Here is an 18,118-nt window from a genome sequence, read left to right as displayed (position 1 = left end):
GATCTTCAATTTATTGAAGATTAAGGCTCAACACACACTTACGCGACTCAGGTCGAGAAGAGACTCGACTCTAGTCGATAGCATGTGTTTTCAAATGCTGACAGTCGCGGAGACTAGAATCGACTGGTCTGGGTATCACCATTTTTTTTTATTATTATTTCTATTAAACCTAGTCACTAGGACTAACCATTATTTTGTTCTCTTATTTCTTATCCTAACATTTATTGCTAAAGTCTTCCAGTGAAGCCTACAGTTCTAATCTATAATTATTTCTACTTTATTTGGAAACATATGCTCTCGACTAGAGTTGAGTCTCTTCTCGACTTGAGTCGCGTAAGTGTGAGTTGAGCCTTATTATAACTTATTTTGATCTTGTGTTGCGTTATTGCTGTGTGACTTGCTTAAAGATTTTGTTTTTCTGCTGAACAGGGTCTGGCCATCCTACTGTCCTGTCTTATCTACCAGCATCCCATCTCAGTGGTTGGAGTATTGGGAATAGCCGTTGTGTTTTCGTCTCTTTTCTTGCGCATCTATTGCAACCAACGCATCAGAGCACTCAGGCGACGCATGCAGAACGGATCCACCACGAAAGTTTAAAATTATTAGGTAATTTAATTTTTCTACAACTGCGCGTAAAAAAAGAATTTATATACTCAATTCTCCTCTTAAAACAGCTTATTTCTGAGGAGAATCTACTTTTTCGCTCGCAAACCATCTGCGCATACGCAGAAGAATTTCTTTACGCTCGCTTATCAGCTGATGATAAGCAGCTTGCCAAAAGTAGGTCAGATCTTAACCTAAAAAGTCGGTAATTGTGCCGGTTCTGCTTAAGCAGCCATGATGGATATCAGTGAAGACGAATAAAATTATTATTACTTAGATATAAGTAATTTAACAGGTTTGTGCAGTTGTAGAAAAAATGTTGTATGTAATTCGCGCGTAATGCTTCTTTATCGCTCTTGCAAAATTATCCGCTTCGCGTCGCGTGATAACTGTTTTGCGCGAGCGATTAAGTCGCGCATTACGCTCTTAATACATAAATAGCTATTTATTAATCGATTTGAAGAAGGTTAGGTTGCCACTTGAACAAATAGACTGGCACTATAGAAAGTATAATTTACGTTGAAATTTAATACATACGAGTGAAGGAAACGATTTGAAGAAGGTTAGGTTGTCATTTTAACAAATAGACTGGAACTATTGAACGTAGAATGTAAATTCAAATTTAATACGAACGAGTGAAGAAATCAATTTGAAGAAGGCTAGGTTGTCATTTTTACAAATAGACTGGAACTATAGAACGTAGAATGTTGATTAAAATTTTAATAAGAACGAGTGAAGAAATCGATTTGAAGAAGGCTAGGTTGTCACTTAAAGAAATAGACTGGCACTATAAAACGTAGAATGTAATTCAAATTTAATAAGAACGAGTGAAGAAATCGATTTGAAGAAGGCTAGGTTGTCACTTTATAGGCTGGCACTATAGAACGTAGAATGTTGATTCAAATTTAATAAGAACGAGTGAAGAAATCGATTTGAAGAAGGCTAGGTTGTCACTTTAAGAAATAGACTGGCACTATAAAACGTAGAATGTAAATTCAAATTTAATACGAACGAGTGAAGAAATCTATTTGAAGAAGGCTAGGTTGTCACTTTAACAAATAAACTGGCACTATAAAACGTATAATGTAAATTCAAATTTAATAAGAACGAGTGAAGAAATCGATTTGAAGAAAGCTGGATTGTCACTAAAAGAAATAGACTGGCACTTTAGAACGTAGAATGTTGATTCAAAATGATACCAACGAGAGAAAAACGATTTCGAGAAGGCTAGGTTGTCACTTTATAGACTGGCACTATAGAACGTAGTATGTAATTCAAATTTAATACGAGTGGAGAAATCGATTTAAAGAAGGTTAGGTTGTCATTTTAACAAATAGACTGGAACTATTGAACGTAGAATGTTGAGTCAATTTGAATAAGAACGAGTGAAGAAATCGATTTGAAGAAGGTCAGGTTGTCATTCTAACAAATAGACTGGAACTATAGAACGCAGAATGTAAATTCAAATTTAATACGAACGAGTGAAGAAATCGATTTGAAGAAGGCTAGGTTGTCACTTTAAGAAATAGACTGGCACCATAGAACGTAGAATGTAAATTCAAATTTAATGCGTACGAGTTTGTAACGTACGATAAACACAACGATAGGCTACAGATAACAGAAGTACAATTTATTGTACTACTTATAGTCTGAGAGATATTACTTTTTACAGGCTCTCTCTCTCTCTCGAAGACAGAGAGGCCCGATGCTCTTTCCTTCACTAATCAATCCCACTACCTAAGGCCCTTTGCACACTGGGCCACCATGGAAGCGCTTCCACAGAAGCGCCACCATCAAAATTTGATAGCATTGCACACTACAGCCACCGATTGACTCAGCACTCCAGTTTACTAGTCAAGTCATGATCAGTTGAAGAATGGACGTGGAAGAAGCAGGACTATTGACATATGTTGTGCTGCGTGCACGAAATCGCCGTCGCAGAAATTGCAAATTTTGGATTCATCCGTTTTTACGTGACAGGAGTGCAAAGGGAACATTTTTCACCCATTATCAAGACTTTAGAAACAATTACGATAAGTTTTATACGTAAACAAGAATGAGTGTTTCCAGTTTTGACGAGCTTCTCGTGTGTTTGAGAGTTGACTTGAACAGACAACTGTACTGAACTTGATTTGAATTGAAACTGAACTGGAGATGATTTTCTGGTGGCTCTAGTGTGCAATGACAGATAATACTCAATGGTATGACATGGTGGCGCGACAGTCTGGTGGCGACACAAAATCGGCGGCTCGAGCCATCTCATTCCTGGAAGCTCGGCTGGTGGCTGGTGGCTCTAGTGTGCAGTGACACATAAGAGACAATGCTACCACGTGGTGGCGCTTCCGTGGAAGCGCTTCCATGGTGGCCTAGTGTGCAAAGGGCCTCACAGGGTTCTCCCTCTTGAATCGAGGAAACTGTGGATTTCGAAGAAGTTACTAAACTGAGCTTTTGCACTGATAGAATAGTATTGTACTACAGTTAGGTAGGATACTTAAACTACACGTAGAGAAATACAGTACTGTACTATATTAACTGTGGCTGTATTATTTTTATCATTTTTTTCTTTTTTCATTTGTATCTGTACAATTTTTATTGTCAAGGAGACATTTTTGGGGAAACCCGTTGTCTCAATTGTGAATAATAAATAAATAAATTATGTTTGTTAAGGCCGGTCCAGACGCTCAAGTCTACCGTCAGTCTTCCACTCAAGCAAAAGACGGATGTAAAATTGCGTCCACACGCATCCGTCTTTTGTAGGTCCGTTTTCCTATTTTTGTGCTCACAAGCTCAGTTCGTCATCAACTATGGAAGAGCTAGTACTCTTGGCCACTCTTGTTTTGTGTGTGAAAAATAGGAAGAAAGGTAGAGTTCATCGTTCACGTTCAGGGACTGGCTGTGTGACAGATAATAATATTACTGCTAATCGCTAAATGGCTTTGTTCAAATGCCAATCTTGAGACACAGTGATTGTAAATGGATTGAAATTTTGTAGATAGTATTCTTAATATCAACAATATAGTACATCTTAATATATCATGATAGTAGGCCTACATCATAATATCAACATCAAATTCTGTGAGTATCATGAGAATCAAGAAAGAAAAATCTGGTGTGGTACACTCACACAACTTTCCTTGCTCATTGAAATTTGAAAGTCACTATAAGCCTCATTCTTAAACGAGAATAATTTAGAGGAATAACATAATGACGATTGGCGGCAACATATTTGAAACTACGATCAGACTACTGTATATGTGTATATTATAATATTGTTTTCAGAGTACTTTTTCCTTTATGTAAATAATTGTGAAATTCGATGATTTTTCTAAAAGTCGTCAAAACAGCTGTTCTACAGATGAAATATCTCGACTATGTGTTTTTTTATAAACTGCTCACCTACCTACCTCATGCACGAGGAGGTTACACAGTCCATTTCTCAAGGATGGGGTGGAACCCCCATTAGTTTCCCAGGAAAAAGACTCATGCCAGTTGATAGAGCTGATAAATAACTATACAGGGTATGAATTTGAAAAAAATCGGTCAAGTTATTTTTGAGAAAATTGTAAAAACGTGGTTTTTTAGTAATTATCCGCCATTTTTCTCAAGAATATTATGGAGCTCCTGCGATTTCCCAGAAATGAGACTCATGTCAGTTGATAGGGTTTATAAATAGCTATCCATGGTAAAAATTTGAAGAAAATCGTAGAGCCGTTTTCGAGAAAACCGTGAAAAACATTGTTTTTTAGTAATTATCCGCCATTTTTCTCAAGAATATTACGGAGCTCCTGTAATTTTCCCAGAAATGAGACTAATGTCAGTCGATAGGGCTATGATGGTATAAACTTGGTATAAATGGTATCCATGGTATAAATTTGAAGAAAATCGTTAGAGCCGTTTTCGAGAAAACTGTGAAAAACATGGTTTTTTAGTCATTATCCGCTATTTATCTCAAGAATATTACGGAGCTCCTGCAATTTCCCCAGAAATGAGACTCATGTCAGTTGAAAGGGCTTATAAATAGCTATCCATGGTAAAAATTTGAAGAAAATCGTTAGAGCCGTTTTCGAGAAAACCGTGAAAAACATGGTTTTTTAGTAATCATCCGCCATTTTTCCGCCATCTTGAATTGAATTTATTGAATTTCTTATTGTCAGATCCTCATGGTATAAGGACCTCAAGTTTAAAATTTCAAGTCAATCGGTTAATTAGGAATTGAGTGAGTTATCGTGTTCACAGACACACACACAACACACACACACACACACACACACACAGACCAACACCCAAAACCCCACTTTTTTGGACTCAGGGGACCTTGAAACGTATAGAAATTTAGAAATTGGGGTACCTTAATTTTTTTCGGAAAGCAATACTTTCCTTACCTATGGTAATAGGGCAAGGAAAGTAAAATGGGTTAAATGGATTTAATTCTAATCGAGAAAAAAACTTGCTTATTTTAAGTACTCGCGAGGCATTTTATCAATTTGAGGGCGCTGAATCCGAATCTGAAATCACAATTTCTCTATCTCCTTTACGCGATTTAGGTTTTGTTGGGTAGGCAAAAGACGGACGGTCGGCTGGAAAAAGATTCCCGGCCGATGCATTTTAAGCTCGACAACCCATCCGTTTCACCGTCCACAGATACTTTTTAAACTTGAAGACTTAAGCTTGACGACCTTTCCGTTTTACCGTCCACACGCAATGACTTCCATGTTCCTACTATTGCTTGAGCAAAAGACTGATGGTAAATTTGAGCGTCTGGACCGGCCTTCAGGTCTTGAGAATGTGAATTTAATTATTCATAGATATCTCTCAAAGAGTAAGAGGCCTAAGGATAGAAATAGATTTTCATAAAATTAGTCATAAGTTTCTCAAGATCTGATTTGTCCAGATATCATATTATAAAACTTGAAAATTGATTTCCAAGCACTCTAGATCTGAATAAAATATGATATTATTTTTAGCGACTAGTCTTTATATTAGATGTGAGTTAGCAGAGCAACTCTTCAAATGAACTACCAAATTTTAGGAAAAATTGTATTTATTTGTTCTTGGATTACCAAATGTAAGTAGTTATTTGGAATAATTTAGTTAATTTATAATATTATTGAAGTGTAAAAGCGGTATTATTTTGTAATATAGGTTGAGGGAAATTTATTGCTTCAATTTGTGCTAATTTATCAATTTTGAGAAAAATTTACAAACTAGTTGTTGAATTTAAGTTGTGATTCTATAATGTAGGATTTGTTTCGCGATGTCACTGTGTATTTAGTTGTAAGTATTTATTCTACTAGGTATAAGTATTTATTGTAAAATAATATAAAAATTGATGGAGAATTATTAATTTGTTTGAATTGTTCACTAAAAAAATATTTGTCAATTTTATTGATAATTTCACTAAATAATGGGAGTTCAATGATATGGAAATAGGAAAAAAATGAAAAGTGTTTAATTAATCTTTGAACAAACAAAATAATAATTGGTCTCAATCATCGACAAAAACGAAATTTATAAAAATATTTTTGAAGGTGAAAAATAAATAATTAAAAAATTAAGACTTTCCATATCAATTTATTTTTAACGTGAAAATTAATTTGTTAAGATTGCTTTTTTCGGTTGTATTTTGCGAGTTGTATTTCATTTTCAACAAAAAGATAAGAACACTTGTTAAGATAGTCCTCCGTGTAAAGGTGCGTACAGATATACGCGCCGCAAACATGAGCAATTCACTTTTAGTCAGCTGACTATATTTGTATTTTTACAGAAACGGTAAGATACAGATATAAAAAGCTTGGCATCAGCTGATTGAAAGCGAATTGCTCATGTTCGCGGCGCGTATAACTGTACGCACCTTAAGATCAACCATAGAATCTATCATAGGATCAAAGTAGTCTAAGTTTTGTATTCATCTATAATTTATTTCATATTGTTTCTATCAAATTCAATTTCTCCTTTTCGATAGATCCTTATATTCAGTCTTCCTTCTTAATCAGATACATGACACATAAGTTCCTTTATTCTGCAAAGTCTACCATTTTAAACTAATTTATTGCAGTGAAGATAGCGCTTTATGTGATAGTTAATGTATCTTTTTTCATTCACCACAGAATTCAAAATCTTCAGAGCCATTCATAATTTTCTGGAGATTCCCCGTAGTTGTGAACTTATCAATGAAAAAGGCCTAAATGTTGTAAAATTCATGAATGAAAAAGTAGAATAGTAAAACCCACTTATGCTGTGTCTGTCACATTCAGCGTACAAAACACTAATTAGAATTAAGTATGTCATTGTGCACAAAAATGGTAGAAAATTTATGGATGTAAATGAAGTTTTAAACTCACTGTCTATGGTGCTGTATATTAGAAATGCATTTAGCTATAAAAGCTTTTAAAGATAGCTTCTTTGAAAATGTAATTCAATGTAACTGCTTATTGGAGCAACGATTATAGAAGAATTACTTAAGTTGATAATCTATCACACAACCTATAAATTCTCATCGTTCCTTGCCAGTGAGAAAATTGGAGTTTGCGAGTCCGGATGCATTCAATGATTTCTTCATTGAATCAGTGAATAGCATTGTAGGTGAACTGCCCACTGCTGCTGCAGACCCTGCTGAACTACTGGCTGCACGAGTTCCAGCAGTGCATGCACGCCTCTCTTTCTTCCGCCCCATCACTTCATTGGCCCTGAGGAAGATTGTCAAATCATTCAAGCCATCGAAAAGTCCTGATGTGTATGGAATGTCTGCATTCATGCTTCGTGAGGTGATTGAGGAAATTGTTGATCCACTTGCTGTGGCAGTTAATGATTGCCTGAGGACTGCCATCTTTCCAGACTTCTTGAAAACATCTAGAACCACTCCGGTTTACAAGAAGGGTGACCACCAGAGCCTAAACAGCTACAGGCCTATATCCATCACTCCAATCTTTGGTAAGGTGGTTGAAGCGGTCATCAAGCCCCAACTTGAGGACTTCTTTGAGAGGAATACCTTTTTTCAGACATGCAATTCGGTTTTCGCAGAGGGAGGTCTACTTTGATGCGGTAAATCGGGTTGCTGAACGGATTGGTTCAGCATTTGAGGATGGTGAATCCCTGTCACTGACTCTTTGTGACCTAAGCAGAGCATTTGACTGCGTTGACCATGGAATTTTGTCTGATAAGCTCCATTACTATGGGATTGTGGACTCAGCTTTGTCTCTATTGAATTCCTACCTGACTGGGAGGGCACAAGTGGTGTCTCTTGGAGGAGCTTCTTCCAGCCCACTTCCTGTGAATTTTGGAGTGCCACAGGGTTCAATACTGGGACCAATCCTGTTTATCATAATGATAAATGACTTGGACAACAACGGCTCGACTCTGCTATTTGCTGATGATACGTCCTTATTGTCATCTGGAGTGGACCTACAGCATGTGCTAGAACTGTCAGCAGAGCATCTCCAATCTTCAACCTCATGGTTCCAGGCAAATCGCTTTCAGTTGAATGAGAACAAGACACAAAACATAATCTGCAGTTTGTCTCGCAGCCTGCCACTGAACAGGACCCTGTAAAGCTGTTAGGGTTTGTCTTGGACTCAAAACTGAACTGGGCTAGCCACATCCAACAGGTGACCAGGAGGCTGTCGCGAATTTGTTTCTTGTTGCTGAAGCTGAGGGGACATGTGACAGAGGCATATCTGGTAAGACTTACCATGCACTTTTCCACTGCCATATCTCCTATGGTCTGCTCATGTGGGGTCATTCAGCAAGGGTGGTGGAAGTACTTAAGCTGCAGAAACGGGCTGCACGGATTATAACTGCTAGCGAACATCGAGCACACTGCAAGCCCCTTTTTGTAAGACTGGGTATTATGACAGTTGTCAGCCACTTCCTTCTTCTCTGCCTGCTGCATGTCAAGAAGAGTCAGCATGGTTTGTTGACTCGGAATGATGTGCACCATCACAATACTAGGCATCGAGAGCTGCTTGACATCCCGAGGGTACGTCTTCAGAGGTCGCAGGTGTGTTATGGGAGTGCAGCTTTACGCTACTTCAATAGACTGCCTGCAGGAGTGAAGCAGTTGGATTTGCGTGATTTTGAGAGAGTGGTGACCGGATTCATGAGAGTCAGAGCCTACTATGAAGTGCGTGAATACATGAGTGATGATCTGACTCAAATTTTAACTACTTAGTCACTTTCTGCCATCTTGATCTTGACTTGAGTATGAAAGTGTTGTTTTTATTGTATAATGACGCCATCGATCCCACAGATGTGGGTAATGGATGAAGAAGGAGGTATATAAGGTATATAAGATAATGTATGCATGTTATAATGTGAATGAGAAAGAAATTTCAATAAAATTGTTTTTTAATCAAATTGGAGAAAATAATAGAGCTTTCTGATTTATTGATTTCAGAAGCTTCTTTTTATAAACTGTATTGCTTTAAACCGAGCCTGACAATGATCTTTATACTAGAATCAAAACAGCTGTTACTCAAGAATGTGAGTATTTTTTCAAGTGTAATTGTTTATTATCTATTCAGTTGTAATACCGTAATAATTGTTTAACAGTTGGGTTTAGCAAACGGAACAATGATTGTTTTCTGCTTACCAATTTTTTCGTAGTAAAATTTAGAAATCTGAAACATTTTGTTGATAAGACATAGTTTATAGATTTAACATACAGCATGTGTACTTATTTTACCAAATAATTGTTTCAATTTAGTCTTCCTGTTGATAATTTATTTTATATTGTAGTAGATTAGATTCTATGTATTTGCAGTATTAGCTTTGAGTAGATTTTGTTGGTAAACCTTCGTGTTTCATAAAACTTCGAAAGCATGGTCTTGTATCATAAAAACTTGAAAACTCTTTAATATTGGAAAAAGACTCCCTAGAACTAAGGGCGAAACCATATTAGGCGTTTTTTCAGGCGCCAACCCAATCAGCCAATCGAAGAGCTTCCTGCCCTGCTGACTCTGAAAAAACGGTTAATATGATCTCGTCCAAAACATGAGTATAAAATAGATTATTATATAAATTAAAACAAGAGGCACACGACATAGATAGATTGAAAACACTCAAAAACTTACATTATAATTGGTAATTTCGACGAATTTTTTTTAGTTCAAATCAACACCACACCCTACTTGGTTGAAAAAGGCGACATAGCTCGTCGAAAATTTCCGATTATAATGTAAGTTTTTGAGTGTTTTCAGTATATCTATGTCGTGTGTCTCCTGTATTATTTTATATTATGAAACTTTAAAGTGTTTTCTGTTATGTGCTGCTACAAATAGATTATTATGGTGTATAAAATGAGCCATAAACTGATTCATATTCAGTGTGAGGTAGCCTTTTTTCTATAAGAAGATTTTTATCTCATTATTTCATAAGTAATTTCATAATAAATATTGTACTGTATGACTAAATTGTCATAAAACTACTCAACACCTTTAAGAATATTATTTATGTAAAAATGAAGACCATGACACAGCAATGAGAAAATTATTTTCAACCATTGTCAAAGGTATAAAATTGTCACAAAATTTGTACTAATATTTTGAATGCTATACTACTAAATTATTCTGTGACAGCAATGAGAAAATTATTTTCAACCATTGTCAAAGGTATAAAATTGTCACAAAATTTGTAGGTACTAATATTTTGAATGCTAATCCACTAATTATTCTGTGGGACATAGTTGTATGCTACTTAACTCGTAAGCTCTAATTCTAGGTTACTAACTAATTAGCCTAGGTTGAAATGTGGGTAAATTCATGTTTTACTCATAGGCCTAGTGAGATTCATATTGAAATGTCAGCATTTCATAACTTGAACTACAACATTAATGAAACTGTGTATTTTATTCACACAGTGTAGTGAACAATGTGTTTGGTGAGTTGATTTCTTTGTCTCCTCCTTCTTCTTCTATCCTCTTCTTAGTGAATTAATTGAATTAACAAAGATGTTTTGTGGTTTTTCTACAAATAATCTTTGTGACAGTTGACTACATTAAAACATCAACGCTTCCGTATTCACACAATGCTGACCATTTCAAGTGAATCTCTCTAAAGTTGCTCTAAGCTTGCTGATATAGTAAATGTGCTGTGATTGTTGAAATGTAATAAAATGTCTATCACGCTGAATTCATTGGGTTGGGTATTATTGTTGAAATGTTCCTTGTACTGTGTTGCTTAAATTTTGATCAAGCATTTTCAATCATTGAAGAAATTGATTACATATAATTATTTCGCCACTCTGCACAGAAAGCAGCTGTTTTCCAGTCCCTACGTAGATCTGAAAGACATTGTTTGCAGACGACTCTCGTCTGACGTCAGAACAGGTTTCTTTTCGGCTAAGGCCGCAAAGAGTATCCTTTCCGACCGCTAACATGGAACTAAGAAAGGTGATAAAACAGCTGATCAAAACACTTTTCATTATTTGTGTTCATTATTCAATAATTAAAACATTTATAATAATATCATCTTATTGTCATTTGAAAGAATAAAAATGGATAAACTCAACCTCCACATAATTGAACATAATCTTTTAGGTTATTTAGACAAATCAGAATAAAAAATTAAAAATACTTGGACAATTTCCTGATATTCAGATTACCTCAGATTTGCTAGAGCTATGACCTTCCACTTCTGCTTTCGGAAGTGCTTAGTAAACAATTATTCTCATATATATATATATATATATATATATATATATATATATATATATATATATTGTTTATTTTTCTGTGTGGCGAAAAATAGCGTTCGCACCACGGGCAAAAATGTTTTTCCGGCTCTCAATCTTTTCTAGTCCTCGGCCTATACGGCCTCGGACTTGAAAAACGATTTCGAGCCGGAAAAGTCTCATTTTCGACCCTAGGTGCGAAATATACTATTTCTCTTCAAAGCTTTGTAAACGTCTGAAAACGCCTGAAAAACTCCAAATGTGGTCTCACCCTAAATCATCCTCACCATCTTTAGTGAGGTCCACGTTATAATGGCAGTGTTTGGCAATGGTATTGCTATCCTTGTCTATCATTCAACAAAGCGGAAAGCGCTATCTCTTTCTCGCTTTGCTCTGTTGCCAGATCGTCTTTCAACAATGTAGAGTTAATGATTAATTATCAAAATATTCCATCTTAATTATGAAATCATTGAAATATATAATTTCTTGCTTGATAAAATATAATTTATTCCTTTAAACAAGAATGAACAGTTAAAATTACATCAATAAACCCTTATCAGTTACTCAGGCATTGACAAGACAGAGGCTCGGCCACGTTGTTCTCCTATCTTTCCTCACTGCTATTATAACGTGGACCTCACTATAGTCTCGTATCCAATACAAGTCCTGGACTCGCATGGGAATCATACTCATATTAGGTAATATCTGAGGGTACTAACACAATAACAAAATACAGTTTGAAAATATCATACATTTAATTACATCATTAGTGCAATACAAACAAATAATTTAAATAAATAATAAAATCTTTAAACTAGTGCTTACAAAATCTAACTCTATTATAAATCTTCTTTATAAGTACATTAATTCAAGGCACTAGAAACAACAGTCTTATGATGAAACGTCTCTTAATAAATGTAGAACTAATTTTTATAAGTTCTACAGTTTATTCGTTGAATTATCTCTTGGAAAATATTCCCACTTAATATGTCTTGGAATGAGATCTATTTTGAGTTGAATCACTTGTGATACAATAAATTTTATGAAATCCTAATCAAATATATGATAGATATTATTGTCCAATGGCATGTTATTGTCGAGTCACATTTTTGTTAGGCCATGAAAGATAACATTTTACTAAAAACGTTACTAGTCAATTTTTAAAAATAATGGACTTCTATTAATAAGAACCGATCTGTATGATTTGTTGATCATTGAAAATGTTAGCCTATTTATTTATTTATTTGAACAAAAAACAAGTGAGTCATAAAGATATACATTATAACAATTAGTTTTTTGTATGTATATCTAGTGCAGCAGAACAGCATTATGATAAACATACTAAAAATTCTTAGGTAATAATTTCATACAATTGATAATTTGAGGTGATTGATAAATAAAGTAAAAAACAATTTATTCTACTCTTCGGCTCGGTTGCACAAAAGCCTGTTAAATTTTAACTGGGAATAAATTAATGCCACGAGAACCAATCAGAGAAGCCCTCTTTAAAAGAACCTTCTCTGATTGGTTCTCGTGGCATTCAATCATGATTAAGGCTTTTATGCAACCGGGTCCTGGTTTGGAAAGAGTAATAATTATTGAAGATATGCTCAACAAGCTAGCAAGACTGTGATAGAAGGTCTAAGTTTAATAAGCTTGATTGAATTCTATCGTATATTTTCAAAGTTGACTTGCTCTCAACTCGACAGGTACGGTAATAATTGTACCTAGTATGAACATTGTCATTTTGACAATTTTCATTTACAGATTCTACATGAATGCAATAGTAATCTATCAAAGAAAAATTAAAACTAAAAACTCAACCTTCAATAGATGAATATTGTTGAATAATGTTTTTTTTCATAAATGATTGCGTTATTCAATAATGGAACATATAAAGATTATTACATTTATGTAACATAAGATAACCAGTTCTTGCATCAGCGATTCAAACGATAGACAAAATTAAAATAGAGGAACATGACATTTCAGTCTCAAGTCACATATTAATAATATTATTACAGTGCCACATAAACATATTTCAAATTGGATTTGCTTTCAACTAAATAAATGAATTGTCATATTCATAAGAATACACTTAAAAATTGGGAATTATTTCTGTAAAAATAGAAAGTTGTTAAGATCCTACACGCAAACTTTTATTTTATTGGTAGGTATACTACCAAAGGATTTGTAAAATTATAATCTTTGTTGATTTTCAAATAAATATCAAGGTCCTGGGACTAGAATGTGGGAAGCAAAGAGGGTTGGGTGAATGCTGCACAAACAAACTGAAGGCTTCAGCTTGAGTAAAATAGAAGTTACAGTGAGATGTAGTTGATTACAGCTAGTAAGTAGGCTACTTTAAACTGTACTCACGAAATGCTAGAATATGAATTACCGTACCAATAAAATAAAAAGTAGGAAGGTACTTTATTTACAGTAGTATCACTTTCTTGTATATTAGGATATCGTCATACATCTCAGATGTAGGACTACAAATTTAGTCTTGAATTCTGTGGTAAAAAATTATGCACTCTCAAATTTATGCACACTAGAATCTTATTATTCAGTTATTAGTTAGAAGTCATTGTATTTATAGAATGATCCAATACAAACCACACCAAGAACACTTTCCAAACATTCCATCACAAGTTCAATGTAGCATAAAATCACCTCCAAACGCAGCACATAAGTTTGCCAAAGAAGAAGATAGACCACACTTAGAAACGAAGGTATGGTGAGAAACAGGGACATCATAATTGGTCCAGCTTTTTGAGTCAGGTTTCCTTTCCTGCCAAGAAATATTCTGGCATATTGAATGCAGCACAAAAGTATGATGATCATGAGTTCTAAAACGATGTTACGATTAGGGTAAGGCAGATTCACCATTTTGAAAACAGTCATCATTAGTTCACAAACTGCAAAAGCTCCAAAATAGTATGAGTTCAAATACATGAGTACTTCAAACATGAGTGATGATGAAGTCATCTTGGTTTTTGCGAAAAATAAGTTGTGTTATTAATGTTGAATAAATGAATGAATAAAAAACACAGTTTTTAACAAGACATTCACTTACTTACTGTCATTTCAACAACAAAATAAATAAGAAGTTGGTTTTAAATTGACACAATAAGCAAATTCAAACATAACCTTTACAAATTCCCAGATTGTTTGTTTGGTTTGGATTTTGGACTGGCAACGAGCCAACGATACTAAAAACGATAGACGGCTATCGATGTTTGATGCATAATCGACTTAAAAGCGGCATTTTTAAATTGTTTTTACATTCTACCATAAAAATACTTTAAAATATACATAGAAAATAACTGAATGCTTATAATTAGAATAAGATTCCACTTATTTATATATAAATTTATATTATCTCGTCAAGAAAAAGTTGTCGGACATCTATCAAAGCGATCAAGCTTTGTTTAAATAATAAAATTAACCGCAATTAGTTATAGTTTGTTTCTAAAATATCAACTAAAAATTTAACTAATGGAAATAATAATTTAAAAGAATAATTATTCTTTATTGGAAAATAATAATTATGAATATTTCCAAAATGAATGATTCTGAGGTTTCGACAAGTTTCAACCAGTACGAGTAGGCTACAGTATTGAACTTAATCTTGATTGTCACTGTGAAGTTACCGTATTCTTTTATTGTGGTTTTATCATTTTGTCTTCATTGCAGGTAGTTTATTAGTAAAAGTGTGATGAAATTCATCTTCAAAACAAGAAATGAAGCTGGATGAGCGTTCTGTAAGTTTTTCCCATTTACTGTATTCAATTTTTAGCGTATAGCCTTATTTGCTAGTTTTTTAGCGATTTATATAGTAGTGTTAAGCCAATACTATGTTTCATCAGATATTATGGTTTTTTTGCAAACATATGTTCAGTACCGGTACGGTAGATTTTCTCATAATGAAGTTCCTCAATTTATGTATTTTTACTTTCCTTGCCCTATTACCATAGGTAAGGAAAGTACGGTATTGCTTTCCGAAAAAAATTAAGGTACCCCAATTTCTAAATTTCTATATGTTTCAAGGTCCCCTGAGTCCAAAAAAGTGGTTTTTGGTATTGGTCTGTATGTGTGTGTGTGTGTGTGTGTGTGTGTATGAGTGTATGTGCGTCTGTGTACCGGTACACGATATCTCATCTCCCAATTAACGGAATGACTTGAAATTTGGAACTTAAGATCCTTACGATATAAGTATCCGACACGAACAATTTCGATCTGATGCAATTAAAAATGGCGGCTGAAATGGCGAAAATGTTGTCAAAAACAGGGTTTTTTGCAATTTTCTCGAAAACGGCTCCAACGATTTTGATCAAATTCATACCTAAAATAGTCGTCGATAAGCTCTATCAACTGCCACAAGTCCCATATCTGTAAAAATTTCAGGAGCTTCGCCCCATCAATGCAGATAGATTCCCAATTATCAGGCTTCAGATACAATTGAAACGAAAAAAATCAAGTTTGAGCATGAAAATCTCTACAATTAATGTTCAGTAACATTTTCACCTAAAATTGAAAATAAGCTCGGAATTCGAGAAAATAATAATATATTATTCAATATTACAAATTATTGTTGATTCTATTAAATCATTCACTATGAAGAGATAGCAGACCTCATGTGTGTCTCCAGCATTATTGCCCTGTCACCAGCTGGCTCAAATCTTTGAATAGTAGACTTGAGATGCGCGGGAACACTAGCGTCAGGTGATCAATTTTCATAACGGCAAGGAAAGTTGTGTGAGTGCGCAACACCAGATTTTTTGTCTTGGTGGCCTACTGTACGTATTACAACTACAATTTGAAATAATAGCCCAGTCAATGATGAAAAAATGGATTTGTGCGTACCGTACAGCCTATGTATTATAATACGGTAAGCTAATACCCTATAATAAGATGCAATGCAAAATCTCTACTATTACCTATAGCCAGTATATGACTAGTATTTAAAAGAAAATACCAGTTCACCTCAATTAATTAATATAGCCTAGGCCTGTTACAGTTTACTTCGACATATTTAACCGCGGTCAAGTGACGTAATCTAACGGAACCAATGAACCAGTCGGATGACAATGTTGTACCATTCTTCCGTTCTTGAATTCAGCACTTATTTTTGTACTTCATTGGTATCCTTTAGAAATTCTAATGCCATCACATTAGACGTCATTAATTAGCGTTTAATCATGGTTAAATTTATAGACGTACGTGTGCATTATAATTCCGGTAACTTTCGGTTCTCATTATTGTAATTAATGTATAATTTTATCGATAACGACCCTTGGTTGCATTCAAGATATTTAATAGTTGCTGCAATTCAGTTGATTGAATTCGTCAAATCGTATGCCTAATATTCTGGACTCGATTTTATGAAGCATCCCTAATCAGAGCTGTCGATAGGGGTTATGTCTCCCTATCAACCCCCCCCTCAGCTAAATTGCAACCCGTGACGTCACGCTAGCTGTTGAATAACAATCGTGACCATCACGCGTCAGTTGAAACAAACTGCTCTCTCTCACACACAAACTCACTCTCTCCTATGAAGTCATATTAATGAATAGACACTACTTGTATTCTATTCTATTCAACCATCAGCCTTATTCACCGCCTGTTATTATTGTGCTTCATTGAATCTGCTGAATTGGGCTCACACTCATGCTACTTGATTATTTGCTATGAATGTTTGGGGTGGGTTAGGGGTGGTAGTATGTATGTATCATTATCACTAGTGGGGGTTGGTATCACAAGGGGAGGGGGGTACCATACTAGTCATTGTGTGGTTAGAAATTAATTCAACCACGCATTTTATCATTTTATAGCCTAATTTAGAGTCTATAGTGTACTTGAAATCTTTAAAGTGTCATATTTATTTTGTCTATGTTCATTTAACTTTTGTAACTCTTTTTTTTTGTAACTGGCCACCCGCCGAAAAACCTTCGGGTTTGGCAGGACCCTCAATTGTTTTAAGTTGTGAATAAAAATTTTGATTAAAAAAAATAGGCTACAGTAGACATGATACAATAATACTCGTATGCTGCCCAGTCATCAATTTCATCATGAATTTCATTTTAATGGAATACATTTTTACTTTCCTTGCCCTATCACCATAGGTAAGGAAAGTATTGCTTTCCGAAAAAATTAAGGTACCCCAATTTCCAAATTTCTATACGTTTCAAGGTCCCCTGAGTCCAAAAAAGTGGTTTTTGGGTATTGGTCTGTATGTGTGTGTGTGTGTATGAGTGTATGTGCTTCTGTGTACACGATATCTCATCTCCCAATTAACGGACTGACACGAACAATTTCGATCAAATGCAATTCAAGATGGCGAATAAAATAGCGAAAATGTTGTCAAAAATAGGGTTTTTCGCGATTTTTCGAAAACGGCTCCAACGATTTTGATCAAGTTTTTACCTGGAATAGTCATTGATAAGCTCTATCAACTGACACAAGTCACATATCTGTGAAAATTCCAGGAGCTCCTATGCAAAGTTTGATTTTAGATTTCCAATTATCAGGTCTCAGATATAATTTAAACGGAAAATTTCGAATGGAAAAGATTGAGCATAAAAATCTCTACAATTAATGTTCAGTAACATTTTCACCTAAAATTTAAAATAAGCTCGAAATTGAAGAAAATGTTATTATTTAAATTGCAAACTGTTGGCAACTGTTGATTCTATTAGATCATTCACTATGAAGAGATAGCAGATCTGGTGTGTATCGAGCGTTATAGTCCTGTCACCAGCTGACTCAGATCTTGGAATAGTAGACTTGAGATGCGCGGGAACACTAGCGTCAGGCGATCAATTTTCATAACGGCAAGGAAAGTCGT

General features: G+C 34.8%; 3 protein-coding genes across 3 annotated transcripts in view; 2 read left to right on the top strand and 1 right to left on the bottom strand.

Annotated features, from left to right (window-relative positions):
- Positions 1-432: 432 nt before the first annotated feature.
- Positions 433-18,118, top strand: part of LOC111051161 (BTB/POZ domain-containing protein 2) — a 36,968-nt gene continuing 19,282 nt past the window's right edge. Inside the window, exons 1-2 of the mRNA XM_039433431.1 lie at positions 433-606; positions 8,996-9,081. Coding sequence (XP_039289365.1) covers positions 9,040-9,081 — 42 coding nt within the window. The 5' untranslated portion in view covers positions 433-606; positions 8,996-9,039. The remainder of the gene's footprint in view (positions 607-8,995; positions 9,082-18,118) is intronic.
- Positions 2,812-7,640, top strand: LOC120352156. Its single transcript, XM_039431826.1, has 2 exons — positions 2,812-2,899; positions 7,114-7,640. Exons 1-2 carry the CDS (start codon positions 2,812-2,814, stop codon positions 7,638-7,640), a joined length of 615 nt encoding a protein of 204 aa, XP_039287760.1.
- LOC111047640 (transmembrane protein 216-like) lies at positions 13,707-14,592 on the bottom strand. Its single transcript, XM_039433437.1, has one exon. It carries the CDS (start codon positions 14,257-14,259, stop codon positions 13,849-13,851), a length of 411 nt encoding a protein of 136 aa, XP_039289371.1. The 5' UTR covers positions 14,260-14,592; the 3' UTR covers positions 13,707-13,848.

Source organism: Nilaparvata lugens, chromosome 7, assembly GCF_014356525.2.
Source record: "Nilaparvata lugens isolate BPH chromosome 7, ASM1435652v1, whole genome shotgun sequence".
In the NCBI taxonomy this organism is placed as follows: Eukaryota; Metazoa; Arthropoda; class Insecta; order Hemiptera; family Delphacidae; genus Nilaparvata; species Nilaparvata lugens.
Note: the sequence above shows the minus strand (reverse complement) of the source record. Positions and strands in the feature narration are given on the sequence as shown.